The 18,724-nt window shown below is 47.3% G+C and overlaps 1 protein-coding gene across 1 annotated transcript in view; it reads left to right on the top strand.

Annotated features, from left to right (window-relative positions):
* Positions 1 to 18,724, top strand: part of POLRMT (RNA polymerase mitochondrial) — a 423,694-nt gene that overhangs the window by 72,107 nt on the left and 332,863 nt on the right. Inside the window, exon 3 of the mRNA XM_082261183.1 lies at positions 4,766 to 5,382. Coding sequence (XP_082117309.1) covers positions 4,766 to 5,382 — 617 coding nt within the window. The remainder of the gene's footprint in view (positions 1 to 4,765; positions 5,383 to 18,724) is intronic.

The raw sequence follows: 18,724 nt of genomic DNA, 5'->3' as shown, positions 1-18,724 counted from the left end.
ATTGCTGGCAAAGTGTCCTGTATTAACATGGACCCTGCCACTCATGTATCTCCTCCGGATCCCCTCGAGGGGTCTGCGGGATCCTCCAGCACCCCATTGACAATTGAATCTTTGTCAGCTATTATGGAAACTTTTGTGTCCCGGGTGGAAGTGGCTTGTCAGGGACAGGGCGCAAGAAAGCGACCCCCGCCTAACCCCTTATTATCTGAAACCTCGGATTCAGACTCTGAGCCTATTTCTGCAGTTGCAGGTACTTCATCTGGTATTGGTGTCTCGGGTCCTGTCTCTTCAGACAGTGAGGAGGATGTTTCGGCATCAGCCATAGCCCGAGAGGAAGCGTTGGTAAACGCACTCATTGTATCTGTTCAAGAGACTTTAAGGTTACAGGGTATTCCATCAGAAATAGCTGAAACTGAGATCCCTTTTGGGACTAAAAAGCGCATCAAAGTGGCAAAGGTTTTTCCATTGCCCAAATGTTTTGGCAATCCAATCGATGAAGAATGGCGTCTGCCAAAACGCACTTTTAATATTTCCAAACGCATTGACAGGCGTTATCCGTTTGAGGAAACCCTTATTAAGAAATGGACAGAACCACATGTGGTGGATTCACCTATTGCTAGATTGAATAAAGCCACGGTTATTCCTTTAGAAGACGCTCCGTCTTTTAAAGATCCAGTGGATCGCAAGATAGAAGCTATGTCTTGCACCATGTTTTCCTTGATTGGATCAGCTTTCAGGCCAATAATTGCTATTGGTCTGGTTTCGCAGGCTGTAACTGAATGGACCAAGTGGTTACGCCGGGACTTAGAAGAAGTCCCTTAGGCGGTATCAGATTTGTTGGAACAAATGATACAAGGGTTACAGTTTGTATGTGATGCGGCGTTAGACGCCACTCCATTAATGGCGCGAGCATCAGTCTCAGCAGTGGTTCTCAGGCGTACACTGTGGCTAAAAGGTTGGATAGCCGACCAAGGTTCCAAAAAAGCATTGGCTAATATCCCCTTTTCAGGAGAGCGTCTATTTGGAGCCAACTTAGATGAGATCATTAAGGATCTCACCGGTGGAAAAAGCACCTTTTTACCGCAAAATTTTAAAGGTAAAGGAACTCGTCAAAGACGAGGGCCTTCTTTTTCTGCTCACAAGAGGTTTTTTCGTCCAGCGGGTGAAAAAACTAAGTCCTCCAAAGCTCCTGCAGGAGGCGTCAGGGGTCGGTGGTCGGGCAAGCAAAAGCCCGCCCCCTCCAGACCCGAAGATAAACCATCCAAAGCCTGAAGGTGCGCCCCCACCCATAACTGGGGTGGGGGGACGTCTTCGCCGGTTCCCGGATCCATGGCTTTCCAGAATCCCGGACAAATGGGTTTGCGAAGTCATAAAGTCAGGGTACAAGATCGAGTTTCGATCTCTCCCACCGGCGCGATTCTTCCCTTCCAATATCCGACTATCTCCGGATCGTCTAGAAGATCTGCGGAGAGCAGTCACAGATCTACTACAACAAGGAGTGGTAGTCCACGTTCCTTGGACAGAACGGTTTCAAGGGTTTTATTCAAACCTGTTTACAATACCCAGGAAAGAGGGCAAAGTGCGTCCAATTCTGGACTTAAGAGCGCTCAATTCTTTCGTCAACATAAGAAGATTCAGAATGGAGTCCATTCGCACGGTAGCAGCCTTCCTGCATCCAGGGGATGTCCTAGCGTCCATAGACATCAAGGACGCCTATCTTCACATTCCCATTTTCGCAGGACATCAGCGTTTTCTACGCTTTTCCGTAGAGGAGAACCACTATCAGTTTGTGGCGTTACCTTTCGGTCTCGCCACGGCTCCGCGGGTCTTCACAAAGGTGTTGGCCCCTATGTTGGCACTTCTGCGCCAAAGAGGTATATCGATTCTAGGTTACCTAGACGATCTTCTGCTTCATGCAGAATCTCCTCAGACCTTGCTACAAAACATAGAAATTACTATGATTTCTTTACAGGAATTCGGGTGGCTGGTGAACCAGCAAAAGTCATTTCTGGTTCCCACCCAGAGGCTCGAATATCTGGGTCTAATTCTAGACACAGTCAGGACGAGAGTTTTCCTTCCGGTAGGGAAACTTCGAAAGATTCAATCAGCAGTCCAGTTGTTACTGTCCAACAGCTGGTCTTCCCTTCGGACGTGCATGAGGGTTCTGGGGTTGATGGTGGCTTCATTCGAAGCAGTCCCATTTGCCCAGTCCCATACCCGAATTCTTCAGCAAGAGATTCTTCTCAGATGGAATCGGAATCCGGAATCCCTGGACAATCAGATACGATTGAGCAAACAGACCAGAGAGTCTCTGGTTTGGTGGCTTCGGTCTCCAATGCTCAGCCAGGGAAAGTCATTTCTGCCAATATTTTGGACGATAGTGACCACGGATGCCAGTCTATCCGGATGGGGAGGAATTCTTGGTCAGTTATCTGTCCAGGGACTTTGGTCCCCGGAAGAATCCAGATTACCGATAAATGTATTGGAACTGAGAGCGATCAGACTTTGTCTGATTCACTGGACCGAGCAGCTTCAGGGCAGCCCGGTTCGGATCCAGTCGGACAATGCCACGGCCGTGGCTTATGTCAATCATCAGGGGGGCACCAAGAGTGTCCGAGCGGCCAAAGAAGTGGCTTGCATTCTTCGCTGGGCGGAACGATTTGTTCCAGCAATCTCTGCGGTGTTCATTCCGGGGGTGGAGAATTGGCAGGCAGATTATCTCAGCCGTCAGACCCTGGATCAGGGGGAATGGTCCCTCCATCCAGACGTTTTCCACCAGTTGTGCCTACGGTGGGGCACCCCGGATGTGGATCTGTTGGCATCACGATTCAACAGGAAAGTTCAGAGATTCGTGGCTCGCTCCCGCGATCCTCTAGCAGAAACCGCAGACGCACTGATCGCCCCGTGGGGGCAATACCAGCTAATATATGCCTTTGCTCCTCTCGCGTTACTGCCAAGACTTCTTCGCAGGGTAGAGGAGGAAGGAATCCCAGTAATCCTGGTAGCTCCGGACTGGCCTCGTCGAGCTTGGTACGCCGACATGGTCAGACTGGTGGCGGACGTCCCATGGAGACTTCCTCTCAGAGAGGATCACTGTCTCAGGGACCGATCTTCCATCCTGCTTTACGATCGCTGGCTTTAACCGCCTGGCTATTGAGACCCAGGTGCTGAAGGACAAAGGTTTGTCAGCTTCAGTTATTCCTACTCTAGTTGAAGCAAGGAAAGCGACTTCCAGAAAGATTTATCATCGCACATGGAAGTCCTACATTGCATGGTGTGAACCTTTGGGGTTCCGTCCTCGGTCTTATTCGATTAGTCGAATATTGGCTTTTCTGCAACAAGGGGTTGAGCAGAAACTGGCCTTGAGTACTATCAAGGGTCAGGTCTCAGCATTAGCCATCTTCTTTCAGAAGCCTTTGGCTACTCATTCCTTGGTGCGGAATTTCATCCAGGGGGTGCGACATCTGGCTCCGCCAGTGCACGCGCCGTTACCCCCCTGGGATCTTAATTTAGTGTTGTCGGTTCTTCAGAAACCTCCCTTTGAAGATATTAGGGAGATTCCTCTACCCACGTTGTCCCAGAAGGTGGCCTTCTTGGTGGCTATTACTTCTGCACGCAGGGTGTCAGAACTGGCCGCATTATCTTGTCGTTCACCATATCTGGTGGTTCATAGAGATAAGGTGGTTCTTCGTCCGAATCCATCCTTCCTACCAAAAGTAGTTTCAGAATTTCATCTGAATGAAGAAATTGTATTACCTTCCCTGTGTCCTAAGCCCAGTCATCCTCGGGAATTTGCTTTGCACTCCTTGGATGTGGTCCGGGCGATCAGGGTATACTTGAAAACGACAGACTCGTTTCGCAAGACGGATTCACTTTTTGTGATCCCAGATGGACCCAAAAAGGGGTTGCCTGCATCTGCCGCGACCATTTCCAGATGGATCAGACAGACGGTAGTGCAGGCTTATTCTATTAAGGGTCGGGAGCCCCCGTTCCCTGTTAAGGCGCACTCCACTCGGGCACTTAGTGCGTCATGGGCCTTTCGCCATCAGGCGTCAGTGGTCCAGGTGTGCAAGGCGGCTACCTGGTCGTCGGTGCATACCTTCTCTAAACATTATAAAGTTGATGTAATGGCATCGTCTGATGCCTCATTTGGCCGCAAGGTTTTGCAGGCCGCAATTTGAGGAGACCAGTGGTCTACCTCGAGGGTTTTTTCCGTTGGAAAATTTTTCTTTAGTCTCATTCTTTGTTTATAATGAGCCTTTAAAACTTCTAGTTTGGCACCGGTTGGGCCTACTAGATTGGATTTGATTTTGTCAATCCCACCCCTCATTTGTGGCACTGCTTCTGGATGTCCCAGCTCTTGAGAATCAAGAAGACTACGTCTGTCAATGAGCGATAGAGAAAAATGGATTTTTGTAAGAACTTACCGTAAAATCCTTTTCTCTTAAGCTCATTGACAGACGTAGTACCCGCCCCTCTATCATTGAGTTGGGTTGGGTTAATTTCTCTGTACTGCTTTAAACAGAACTGATTCCCTGTAGCAGAGAGAGGGAGGATATACCCTCAGGGACTGCCCCCTAGGGTGGAGCCAGAACGTTTTGTCATTCTGCCTAGCCCTACTCCTGCGGAGACAACATAACCCAGCTCTTGAGAATCAAGAAGACTACGTCTGTCAATGAGCTTAAGAGAAAAGGATTTTACGGTAAGTTCTTACAAAAATCCATTTTTTATTTTATCTAATTTCTTTCTTTTTCTGTGCTTTTAGTTCTGGAGATCCGGGCACAGCAACTGCAGGTAGATAAGGGCTCGCCTATGCTTGAAACTGGGAATAAGAAACGAACTGCTCGGCAAGAAGAAAAAAAGCAGACCAAACAAAAATTAAAAACTGTCCATTCTTCTAAACGCCAGATGGAAAAGCTACAAAATGAGCAGGGTTTTAAGAATTGTAAGAAGAAAAATGTAAATCTATTGCAGACTAACACGTTTCCTGTAAGGACAGAGCAATACCAACCAGAGGAGGATGTAACAAAAAAAGGAAAAAAGGTTCAGAAAAAGACAAAAGCCCAACCCAAAGACGATAGTCATTCTTTAAAATCTGTCAGACCTACTGCGCAGACTGTTGGAGGTCTAGATCTGAATGAAGTTAGCTGTGAGGACTCAAAGTTGGCTGGCAATGGAAGGGAAGTTTTATTGGAGGATAAGGATGGAAACCGATTTGGGGATACACAACAGAACATCCACTGCTATTTGGAAACCTGTATTTTTTTGGGAGATTTGAACAAGGCTCAGCAGTGCTTACAATACTACCTACAGCACCCAGTAAGGATGACTCAGCTTAACGTAGCTATGTTCAACTTGCTTTTGAAAGAATGGGCGAAAAAGGTAAGAGAAGAAAAAGGATGTTGGCACCAGTTGAGTTGATAAGATAAAAAAGTGTAGAAGAACATGAGTGCTGTTGAATTGTTCAAGGGGCGTTTTAAATTATCTTTAAACTCTTGGGGACTCTGGTTAGATGTTGCTGCTAAAGATGATAGTTATCCTGCTTTTGTGATGTGAGTTGAATGAAATATTATTAAACAGGGAGGGTGAAATCTTCATGACTGACCTATGAACTGAAGGGTAGGGTGTCCCTAAAATACAAGAAACTTGTAGGGTATTTAATTTGACAGTATCTTGGTAAATTTAAAATAACAGTTTTAAAAGAACGTGCACCTTACATTGAAAAATGGTGGTCAAAACTACTATTAAATATTTTTTTAACATTTTGAACAGTATTTACAACCTGCTTTTGGCAGACAGTTCCACTGGATGAACTGTTGCCCATTTTGGGCTGCATCTAGCATGGCTACATACTGTTCTGAGAAAACAGCATGTTTGTTGACAAGCTCACCTCCTAACCGCTTTAGATAAATGACCACATTCAAGAGGAAGTAAACCCACATAAAAAAAAAGAGAAAAAAGAAAAACCTGTTAAGACAAAGGCATAATGAGCTAGTATGCATCGCATACTAGCTCATTATGAAATACTTACCTTAAAACAAAGCCCTCGCAGTGCGGCCCGCTCAGTGACAGTCACTGTCCGGCCGTCCTGCTACCTTGTTCGCGTCCTCTGGCCATCTGCGCGCGGGAGCCCCCGTTCACGGGATAGGGCTCTGAAGGAACGGCACGGGTGCCGTTCCTTCAGAGCGCATGCGCCGATGACGTCATTGGCTGCATGCACTGTAAATATCTTCTAAACTGTGCATGTTTAGGAGATATTTATAGCACCTATAGGTAAGCCTTAATATAGGCTTAACTATAGGCAAAAGCATTTAAAGTGGGTTTACAACCTCTTATAAGAAATATATGACCAGGGATGCACTTTCAACAAGGAAGCTTTTTCTGTAAATTTTTTTTTTTTTTTTTTATTCATGAACAGGAATGTACATAACATTCATCTATACCAGGGGTGGGGAACCTTTTTTCTGCCAATGGCCATTTGGATTTTTGTATCATCATTCGGGGGCCGTACAAAATGTATGCATACATGTAATAGGCATTGCTTTGCTGCAAAAAACGCTGTAAAAAATTGAGGTCACAAAAGTGTGAAAGGGGCCTTCAGTAATCAAGGTATAGTGTGCCCCCTTTCAATGCAGAGAGGCCACAGCCTGCCCCCTTCCAATGCAGACTGACCACAGCGTGCCCCCTTCCAATGCAGACTGACCACAGCGTGCCCCCATTCAATGCAGACTGACCACAGCGTGCCCCCTTTCAATGCAGACTGACCACAGCGTGCCCCCCTTTCAATGCAGACTGACCACAGCGTGCCTCCCTTTCAATGCAGACTGATCACAGCGTGCCCCCTTTCAATGCAGATTGATCACAGCGTGCCCCCTTTCAATGCAGACTGACCACAGCGTGCCCCCCTTTTAATGCAGACTGACCACAGCGTGCCCCCTTTCAATGCAGACTGACCACAGCGTGCCCCCTTTCAATGCAGACTGACCACAGCGTGCCCCCTTTCAATGCAGACTGACCACAGCGTGCCCCCTTTCAATGCAGAAAGCCAGTGCTCTTACCTGCAGTGGCGGCTTCTCCTCGAATCCTCCCGCCTCCCCCTCGACCAATGGCATGCGTTCGCCTTTCAGCCAATCACGGAGCTGGTCTCAAACCCGCTTCCTGATTGGCCAGGGGGAGGATCCGTGAGACAATAGCAAATTTTCATTCGCTATTGTCACACAAATGGGTTGGCCCCGGGTCCACCCTTTTCGGAGACTCAGTGTCAGAAAGGAGCCATCGGCTCCTTCTGACACAGCGGCACGGGCAACGATTGTGCGGGCCACAGGTTCCCCACCCCTGATCTATACACTGTGAGACAGGTTAAAGTCCAGCATCCTGCAGAAAACCTCATATAATTGCATGCAGTATAATGTACAGCCATAGGAAACACCTTATTTTTCTGGTAAGCATAGCCCATAGGCTTTTCATATTTTTAAACATGATATCAGGGCAGTAAAGGTTCTTAGACTTCCATCGTAGAAAGAACTAGGGGCAAGAAATTACAGGAATGGAAAAATAAAAATGGGGAGAGAAAAAAAAAAGGATGACGGGGAATAGGATAAGGGAAGAGGCCTCCCCTTCACCCAGGACCCCGTGAGCTCCCTGGTCGACAAGGATGCAACAATCCTGTCGTGATGGATGTGTTTTCCTCTGGGTAGGTACATTTTTCCCAATAGAACTATTTAGTAAAGAATTTGTTAGGAGTCGTGATCCCCGGGAAATAAGGTCCTTCATTTTGTTTATTTCTTCTGCCTTAGCAAGCCACATAGCTGTGGATGGGGGGTTGGGCAGTTTCCAAAGGTCTGGGATTAAGCAGGTGATGCAACACTTGTAGGTCTTCTTTGGTGTGGTATGATGGTGCTGGAGGAACAAAGCCAGATCCCAGGTAAGTGGTAATTGGTACATTTTTGGGGGATTACGTCCAACCTCCAGGTCTTCAGGAGTTTATTGCAAGACCAAAAGATGTGTAGGAGATCTCCAACAGACTCGCCACACCACGAACAGATCTGTTGATGGGGGGATATATTTTATGTATTTTATGTAATCTACTTTGAGTTAGGCACCATCTGGTCGGTATTTTGTTAGTTTCCTGATATTTAGTGCATACTGAACCCTTATGCATGAAAAACAGTATTTCTCTTTCGTTCATTGACGGACACCACTCCTGTCATTCTTGACCATTGGGTATACTGCCCCTACAGGAGTAGGACACTAGGCAGAAAACAATTCTGGCTACATCAATGGGCAGTCCCAGGGGGTATACTCCCCCCTCTCTGCTATAGTCACTCAGTTTTTTTCTGCCTAGTCAGGAGTAAGGACCTAGTTCCTTGCTGGGATCTTTGGTCCTGGCAACATTTTATAGATAGACAATTTTTTTCCGCCTGGATTTTTCCTGCGGGATCTACTAGGGCTGCACGATATTGGGAAAAAAGTACATTGCGATATTCGTTTTTCAACTATATATATCGCGATGTTTAACTGGGTGGAATGCAGAAGACACTGACAGTGTGGATTAGGCAGAGTCGGGACTCACAGTGGTGGTAGGAGGTAGAAGAATCCCCCAGAGTCCCGACTACTCCCTGCCTAGTGCTGTAGAGCGGCTGCTAAAAGAGTTCTATGCAAGGGGGGATTGCTGAACAGGGTGAGAGAGTTGCACTCTGCTGTGGATCTGTGTCCCCCTGTGCAAGCAAGATGGCGGTTGAACAGCTTGCTGAGGGATATGAGTACACTGGGGTCCTTTTTGTGAAGATTAGGAGGTCTGTGTATGGCTTTGGGGGCACCTGGGGGATGGAGGCAAGTCCCGAATGAGTGCGGAGTAAGTAGGCCTTACCGGGAACCACGAGCGCGCGATCACGCTCCGATCTAGGCAAGACCGCGGCTTCTGTGCCTGTATAGGCCTCAACTCTGCGCTCCTCAGAATGGAGTCTTTCCTCCGCAATACCGGGCAGTATTGGTCTCTGGTGCCTCGATGGGTCTCCCCAAGCTGTTTTTTCTCCCTGAATAGGGGAGATTTAGGAGGATTGCTCAGGATTCTGTACGGCGGTATCGGAGCTCTCACAAGCCACGTCCGTCCTGCACGTCTTCCGGCCACGCCCCTTGCCTAATGCTAAATATCGTGTCTTCGGCGATATGAATATCGCCCGCAGAACGATAGTCGATATATCGACTATCGTTCAGCCCTAGGATCTACTATCAACTGCCAGACTGGGTGATGGGCTGGATAATCTAAATCCAGTGGTCAACCCAGTCTGGCCAGTGAGCACGCACAGGCCTTGGCTCCGCTCTAGGTCAGCCATGGGGGGGGGGCTGACACTGCTAGTTAAATGTCTCGCGAGGTCGCATACAACCTGGATTCGGCCTGAGTCGCAGTGTTCCTCCTGGCCGACAGCCCCCCCATTTCGATGGACAGGAGGATCTGTATGGAGCAATGCCCGCCTGGTTTTTGTTATGGTGAGTGGCTGTCCCCTCTCTACCCCTGGAGGGTTTTGGCATGGACATGGGGCCCTCCTTGGGATGGTTGGCCTCCTGGGTTCCCCTCCTTCTCACTGGCACTTACCAATTCCTTCATCCTCACCCCCCCCCACCTTATGCTGGGGATGTATTTTTAATTTTTTTGGGTGGTCTGGCCACTTTCTTGGGGTGGAGGCGGGGCACTAACTGGCGATGGGGGCCAGGGGGGTGCGCCACCGCCGACTGGACGATCGATTGTGTGGGGGGGTTGTACCTTGTGGGGGCTACTGCCAGGGCCCCCTATCCTGCCTGGATCTGTCCTGAGGCATGGCCCCCCTATTCTGGGTCCCTGTATGCCTCGTTGTCCTGCCATTTTGTTGTAGCCTGTGTGTTTCTATAAACGGCGGCCATATTTGTGTAGTCCGGTGGCCATTTTCTTGTGGTTTAGCAGTGCAAAATAGCGGTGGCCATGTCGGTGGAGCCCTATGGGCAGAGTTTTCGGCGGTGGAAGCCCCTCCTTATCCCCTGGTGCTGACTAGGGCTGCAACTAACGATTATTTTGTCTGTCGACTAATCTAACGATTATTTTTATTTTATTTTTTTTTTGCTTAATTGAGTGTTCTTTTTTTGAATAGCTAATTAATCCTTTGAATAACTTTACAAAAAATGATACGTTCAACTTCTAATATAATATTTCAACTTTTGTTACATTTTTTCCAAAAAATACTTCAATGTGGTTGAAGTTTTTACAGTATACAAAAATGAAGTGGCAAAAATAAAATGTAAAAAGGGAAAAATTTCTGCGCTAAAGATAAAATTATATGAGTGAAATAGCATACAAGCAAAGCTGCTTGCACTAATCTATAGTGTACTTTATTATGAGAGGAGAGCAGGGTAAGGCTCTATAGTGTGCAAATACTTTATTAGATGAGAGCGGGGTAAAGCCTATCAGTGCCCATCAGTGAAGGAGAAAAATTTAATTCCTTATTTACAAAATGTTATAACAGAATCTAAGAAAAACCTTTCTCAGTTGAACCTACAGACAGGTCCATCAGCCTGCACAGTATTGTATGAATCTTTCTCTAAGCTGCGACGAGCTGTTATTTCTGCTGGAAACGGCTCTCTGCTATCAGCAGCAGCATGGCGTACTTTGTGGATCTTCTCACAGCAGGGGTTGCAGCAAACACTGACCCCGACATAGCTGAGTGATTAACTTATCTCCCAGTCTTTTCATGCCTCAGTCTTTTCAGTCTTTCCCGGTTTTTTCATGTCTTGTGCACTCCGAGGAGGGGGAGGGGGAGAACAGCCGGCACGAGCAGGGGGCATGTGACGCGTCGACGCCTTTCACGCACGTCGACGTATTTCTGTAGTATTTCACTAGTGCTGACTCCTGGATCATTTGACTTCCTGATCGCCACACGTGTAGTGCAGATTTTTCTGGTAGCTGCAGGTGCCTGTGTCGGCAGGTGGGGAGGTCTGGTGGGGTATTCTCCCTCTCTGCCGAGGATTGCTCTATGCCTTGTGCTTGGCGACCGGGTGGTGCTACCAGTGGGGTGGGGGTTGTCTCTAAGCAGTGTGTTACACTTTTTTGTGAGGTCCCCCTGGTGACTCATGAAGTCTTTGGAGCATGTTTCCCCACCTGATCCCCTCTCTGAGGCTGCAGGGCACTCCGGGTCCCAACCATCCATCCATACATTGACGCGGGTGCCGGAGTCCCTTGTGTTCCAGGTGGAGGCGGCTTGTGGGTGACAGGCTAACAAAAAGCACCAGCCCCCGCCTTTCCCTGCCTCATCAGATCCTGAATCTGATTCAGAATCCGTGGACGTGGGTCTACAACCACTCGCCTGGAATCCTCTGATGGTGAGGATGATTCCTCCATGTCTGCGACCGCACATGAAAGGGCGCTGGTAGATGCACTGATTGTATCTGTGCATGAGACCCTGAAGATGGAGGATGCTGCTGAAGCTGTGACGAAGTCACAGGTACCCTTTGGCCCTCACAAGCCATACAGAGCGGCAAAGGTGTTTCCTTTCCCCGCCAATTTTGACAGAATTGTCGCAAGAGTGGGGACGACCAAAGTGTCCCCTTGGGTTCATAATCGCTTTACTAGGCGTTACTCCTATGAGGAGTCCCTCCTTAAGAAGTGGACTGTGCCAGCGGTGGTGGACCCTTCAGTTTTCAGATTAAACAAGGCAACCATAATTCTGATGGAAGAGTCCCTGGCCTTTATGGTTTCGGCTGACCGGAAGGCAGAGGCTGTGGCCTGCATTATTTACACCTTAGCTGGTCCGGCAATTAGGCCGGTATTTACCATTGCCTAGTGTTGCACACTCTGAGTGGGCTAAGCTCCTATGCTGTGATCTGGAGGGAGAACTGCTCCCTCCTGCCTTTTGCTGAGCTGGCGGAATAGCTGCTCCAGGGGCTGCAGGCTATCTGTGATGCCTCTTTGGACGTGGCTCTCCTGATGGCTCGCCTCTGCTTAGGCGGTGGTCCTTCGGCGTATCTTTTGGCTCAAATGCTGCTCTGTGGACCAGACTTCTAAAAAAGCTTTGACTGATCTTCCCTTTTAAAGGAGATCGTCTGTTTGGAGCTACCCTGGATGACATCATTAAAGGTCTCACAGGAGGGGAAGAGAACCTTTCTTCTGCAGGCTACCAGGGGCAGGGAACCTCGTCGTAGACATGGACCTTCCTTCTCGGCTCAAAAAGTTTTTTCGTCCCTCAAGGTCGACTGACAAGGGCTCAAAGCGGGTACAGAAATTCAGACTGGAGTCCATTTGAACGGTGGTGGCATCCCTGCATCAGGGGGGATTTCCTCGCCTCTATAGATATCAAGGATGCCTATCTTCACATTCCAATATGTGTCAGTCACCAGCATTTTTTCCGCTTTGTTGTGGGAGAGGAGCATTATCAGTTTGCCCTTTGGTCTCGCCTCCGTTTTCTCAGGTCTTCACAAAAGTGTTGGCTCCCGTGCTAGCCTTGCTACGCCAACGGGGGATCGCAGTACTGGGCTACTTGGATGATCTCCTTCTGCGAGCCGAGTCTCCCTCTGCTCTGGTGGCGCACCTGGAGATCACAATATGAACTCTGCGGGAGTTTGGCCGAATTCTAAATTTTCAGAAGTCCTGCCCTGGTTCCGTCCACGAAGCTGGACTATTTCAGCCTGACTCTGTACTTGGTCGTAGCCAGAGTGCTCCTTCCTCTGGACAAACTCCAGAAACTGCAGGCAGCAATTCGCCTCCTGCTATCCAACAAATGGTCATCCCTCCGGACTTGCATGCGGGTGCTGGACCTGATGGTATCTACATTCAAGGCTGTTCCGTTTGCACAGTTCCATACCTGGTCCCTGCAAAGGTAGATTCTGACCAAATGGGACAAGACCCCGCAGTCTCTGGACAATCTGATCCGGCTGAGTCGGGGAACTAAGGAGTCCCTGATATGGTGGCTTCGCTCTCCAGGGCTTTGGCTGGGAAAATCCTTCCTCCCCTTGTATTGAACGGTGGTCACCACAGATGCCAACCTGTCTGGCTGGGGAGGCGTCCTCGGCAAGCATTCTGCTCGGGATTTGGACGATGGAAGAGTCCAGGCTGCTGGTCAATTTCCTGGGATTCCAAACGATTAGACTGTGTATGGATCATTGGACGGATCGTCTTAAGGGATGCCCAGTGTGCATTCAGTCAGGCAATGACAGGGCGTGGCTTATGTCAATCACCAATTGGGCGCAAGAAGTGCCCTGGCAGCTCTGGAGGTAGCCGGCATTCTAAGGTGGGCAGAAGGGTTCATTCCAGCCCTCTCCGCCGTATGCATTCCCAGGGTGGAAAATTGGCAGGCGTTCGACCAAGGGGAGTGGTCCCTTCATTCGGAGGTGTTTCATCAGCTGTGTCTCCAGTGGGGCATCCCCAAGGTGGATATGTTGGCATCTCAGCTCAAGAGAAAGCTGCAAAGGTTTGTGGCACGGTCAAGGGATCCTCTGGCTGACGCCACAGACACGCTGGTGGCCCCGTAAGGTCAGTTTCATCTGATTTACGCCTTCCCTCCTCTCAAGCTTCTGCCCAGACTCCTTTGCAGGATCGAGGCAGAAGAGATTCCAGTCATCTTAGTGGCACCAGACTGGCCTCACTGGACCTGGTACGCCGATCTATTGTGGCTGGTCGCCGACGTTCCTTGGCAGCTTCCTCTCAGGTAGGATCTGCTGTCCCAAGGACCGATCTTCCAACCTTGCTTTACAGTCGCTGGTTTTGACGGCTTGGCTGTTGAACCCCAGTTGCTGAAGGATGGAGGTGTATATATGAGTCGGTGATTCCTACGTATTTAAAAGCTAGGAAATTTACCTCCTAGGAAGATTTACCATCGTATGTGGAAGAGGTATATTGCATGGGGTGAGTCTCTTGGGGTTCCTCCTCGCTCCTTCTCCGTGGCTCGTATCTTAACCTTCCTTTAACGGGGGGTTGAACAGAATTTGGCCTTGAGTACCATCAAGGGCCAGGTCTTGACCTTGACGGCCTTTTTCCAACGACCTTTAGACACACACTCCCTTGTACGTACCTTTTTTCAGGGTGTCCGACATTTGGTCCCTCCAGCGTGGGCTCTGTTGGCTCGCGTGGGCTCTCAATTTGGTGCATTCAGCTCTACAGAAGCCTCCCTTTGAAAATATTCAGAATTCCCTGCTTACGCTGTCCCAGAGGGTGGCTTTTTTGGTGGCTATCACTTCTGCGTGCAGGGTGTCGGAACTTGCGGCTTATCCTGTCGCTCACCTTATTTAGTGATTCACAAGGATAAGGTGGTGCTTCGCCCCTGTCCGTCATCCCTTCCTAAGGTGGTCTCTGACTTTCATTTGAATGAAGACATTGTGTTGCCTTCTGTGTCCCAGGCCTAAACATCTAAAGGAAATTGCCTTGCATGGCTTGGATGTGGTCCGGGCAATTAGGGTGTACCTGGCAGCTGTGGAGTCTTTTTAGGAAGTCAGACTCTCTATTTGTGTCCACGAATAGACCTTGCAAAGGGTTGTCTGCTTCCTCTGCGACCATTTCCAGATGGTTTAGACAGACGGTGGTGCAGGCCTAGTCCATCACGGGTCAGGTTCCTCCTTTTCCCTGTCAAGGCGCACTCTACTAGGGTGCTTAGTGCCTCCTGGACTTCCGTCATCTAGCGTCAGTGATGCAGGTTTGCAAGGCGGCCACCTGGTCGTCGGTGCACAGTTTTATAAAGTGGATGTGTTGGCATGTACGGATGCTTCCTTTTGGCTACTAGGTTTTGCAGGCTGCTGTTAAGAGGACCTGAGGGTGTATTGTTTTGTTTTTGCAGGTGGGCTCCAGTTGTTTTGGTTAAACCCCTGACAAACAGTATATTGGGGTGCCCCGTGCTATGGACCAGCTGGTGAAATATTTTTATATATATATATATAGAAGGTAAGGCTGCCCTCACTAAAGACTACCACTGATTAGTGGTGTCCAAAATGAAGAAGGTGCTAATGTGCTAGAAATGTGAGAAATGGCGCTGCTTAGTGACAATCCAGATGTCACTCCTATATATGAGTTATATCCACTAACAAAAAATGTGTAAAATAAAAAATTGTGATATAAATATGACATGCATACAATAAATACAGTAACTACATGCATAAATCTTGCTGTGCACACAAAAAATCCTATATAAATAAGTGCTAGTGCCTTAATCATATATATTGTGCAAATCCGTGCAATATTTCACAAGTGCATAAGTGAAAATATAGTATGCAAGCAATGGATATTCGGTTTATCTGACATAATACCTGAATGTTTTTGTTTTGTTTTTTTAATGTAATGATGATTTTTTTTTTTATTTCACATTACATTATTTTTTATTACATTTCTTTAAATTTGTTTGAAGCAAAGAGTATTATGTCTTTTATTGCAATCTTGTTTGCTAACCTAATGTTTAGGAGTAGTAAATCTTTACAATAAAAAAGTTCTTCAGAATTGTGAGAGAATCGTGATCTGTATTCTAAGCAAAAAACTTTTTATCATTTTATCCGGAATTGTGCAGCTCTACTTCCAGCTTTCTTTACTTTTACTAATCAGGGGAGGGGATCAGTGCTGACCAATGTATTCATACAAAGGAGGGTCAGCCGTAGGCAGGCATGAAAGAGAGGTGTTACCACCTCTAAACACGTAGCCAAACCCCTTTCCCCACCCTTGACATCTGGCTTTACCAAGGAACTTTCCCACTCTGTCAGATCGACTTCTGTGCTACTGCAGTTCTCTCTGCTGCTGGTGGCTCTGCCCTACATTGCTATTGCTTGGCTTGGGTCCAAGTGATGACAGCTCTTGCTTTGATGTCATGCCTTATTTTAGTCTACTTAATGTGTGTGAATGAATCACTTTTTTTTTTTTTTTGTTACTTCCACTTGACTTGCTGCACTTAGATGTGCCCTCTTGTGTCCATTTACTCATTTAGATATGCTCTGTCCAGCACAGTGGTGTGTTGATTCAAATGGGCTGTCAACACAACACAATGGACCAGAAAAGGCACCTGCATTATTTTTCCATGATGCAGCAAGACCATAATGCACTTTATTGCGTTACCATGTGTTGCAGTTCCTTTAGTGCATGAATGGCAATGCAGAGCACGAATGGGTGCATGATTTGGTTAGCTAGCCTAAGTGGAGCCTATATTTCCATTGTCTTCACTCTATCATATTGGTGGTCTCCTGAAATGGACATGGTAATAAGGGGCATGCTTTTGCTGTTTGTTTTTTTTTCCTCACCTGCTAATGCTATGCCTATTGAAACATGCTAAATTTTTGTCATATTCATGGTTTTAAGATTTTAACTAATAAGCAAAGCATATTGTTTATACTGAATAAATATTGGTTAGGTATGCAATAGAAGTGTAAATGGACACGTCTGTTTACATCTGCTGCTCCATAGAGGGGAATGGATGGTCCAATCGGGTCTGCCTAAAAAAACGTACAGGCGTTTCCTCCCTCTTTCCTGCTCTATACCATGTTTTATTTATCCTATATCCTGTTTTTGTCACTCCTGATTCTTGTCCCCTTGTGCATGCTGCATTAAAATCTGTGCCAGGCCAAACTAAATAACCTCTCTCATCTTCAATTGTAAAGATAACTGTTGGTTCTGTAACCACTTTAGGCTCCGTTCACATCTAGGCGTTTTGGGGCGTTTTTGGGGAGTTTTTCTGCTCTAGGATCAGCTCTCAAAACGCCCAACAAGACAAATCCTATTCATTTCAATGGCCCCTGTTCACATCTGAGCGTTTTGACGCTGTAAGCAAAACGCCCAACGCTCAAAAAAGTACACAAGCTTCTTTTTGAGCAGATTACAGGCGTTTTCCATTGGTTTCTATTCAATCTAAAAACGCCTACACAAAAAACGCCTGAAAATCGCGGTAAAAATCGCGCGAAAACGCTACGCTCAGGTGTGAATGTAGCCTTAGAGTTGAACATGTTTTTATTATTATCATAACATTCCAAATAAAAAGAGACTTGTAAGAAAGACACATCAGTAATGGAGGAGAACATCACATCGGCTCAATTGCTATCGTCCATAGCAGGACTCCTGTAAACCAATAGTATTTCATAAAAATTATGGTTAGTGTCACAGGTTGAGTTAAAGGAAACCTCATGGTACAATCCAACGGGTGTTCAGCAAATGAACCAAACGTGCAAATTATAAAAAAACAAAAATACGGCATGGAGTGTTTTCTAAACCATCAAAATGGTCAAACAACCTGATGTGGTGTTAATACGGTAATTAACTTTTTGTCCTGTTATACTCAGAGATAAAAAGGAAAAAAGAGGAAGGAAAGAAGACAAAAATAAATCGTAAAGAAGGGGAGGGAAAGAGGGGAAAGAAGGGAAGGGAAAAGCTGGGATGATACACTGGGAACACTCAAATTAGTGGGATCCGTGGGTTCAGGAGGGGCATCACAGTAATAGTTAAAAGGTTCAAAGAAGGCACTGATATGAGAGATTAGGGAGAGCAATATCTCAAACCCATACCACAGAAAACCTGGGGTCATGGAAGGACTAGTGATGAAACTGTTGGGGTCGAGAGCATAGCTGCCAGGGTATCAGAGGAGGAGAAGCGGATCCAAATCTACCACAAGACCTTGTATTTGTCAAAAGTATTATTATCAAGAGCCAAAATCTTTTCCATTCACAGTAGAAACTCACAAGGATAATTTTGGTGTGGTTTCAGACTTAGCATATAAAGGGATGGGTTGGCGTGCTGTGGATAAAAAGATGGGGAGAGAGGGCTCCTTTTCTGGGACGCCATAGAACCACGAAGCATAGAGAGAAGGGCAATTGCTGGGATTGGTGTTAAAGGTTGCTCGTTAACAGTTCTATAAACCTTACATTTCAATTCAAAGCCTTTGTTTCAAATTTTTAGGGACTCGTTAAGGACTGAAATATTACCACTGGATTGGCATAGGGCCAATGTCGTGCCTATATTTAAAAAGGGATCAAAGTCTTTGCCAAGTAACTATAGACCTGCTAGTTTAACTTCTATAGTCGGGAAGATACTGGCGAGTTTAATAAAAGACCACATAGATGAGTTCTTGCTGGAAAAAAATATTTTAAGCAACAGACAGCATGGATTCATGAAAGACAGAAGTTGTCAAACAAACCTGATTTCTTTTTATAAGGAGGTAAGTAAAACTTTGGACAGAGGGGTGGCTGTGGATGAGTATACTTGAATTTTGCAAAAGCGTTTGACACCGTTCCCCATACACGGCTAATGTGTAAGGTAAAGTCTACAGGCTTGGAAAGATCAGTTTGAAAATGGATAGAAGGGGGCGTGGCTAGCTGGTGGCGTGAGCAGACGTCTTCCCTGGAGCACTGCTGCTATCCCGCCTCTTTTCTCCGTACTTACCTGCCTAATCCTCTCCTGCTTCGGTTCTTCTTGCTGCGGATGCCGACCAGATCCTCGGGGAGGGCGAAGGGCGGGAAGAAACTCCACTTTCCTTCAGGGATTCTGACCCTTTCTCCCGCAGCAGCCTCTGGCATCGGCAAGCCAGTGCTGCGAGCTCACATGGCGTCTCAGACGGAGGAGCGGGAAGCCCTGTCGGCACAGCCTCCTGGCATTACGGAGGTGATGACGGCGATTTACTGCCTGCCAAGCGGCCCTTACCAACAAAATTGAGGCTGTGCAGATGGATGTTGGTCTCATCCGGCAGGACCTGGACAAAATGAGGACTCGCCTGACTACGGCGGAGGGGCGAGTGGGGCAGGTGGA

Source organism: Pelophylax lessonae (assembly GCF_965119305.1).
Source record: "Pelophylax lessonae genome assembly, chromosome: 1".
NCBI lineage: Eukaryota > Metazoa > Chordata > Amphibia > Anura > Ranidae > Pelophylax > Pelophylax lessonae.
Note: the sequence above shows the minus strand (reverse complement) of the source record. Positions and strands in the feature narration are given on the sequence as shown.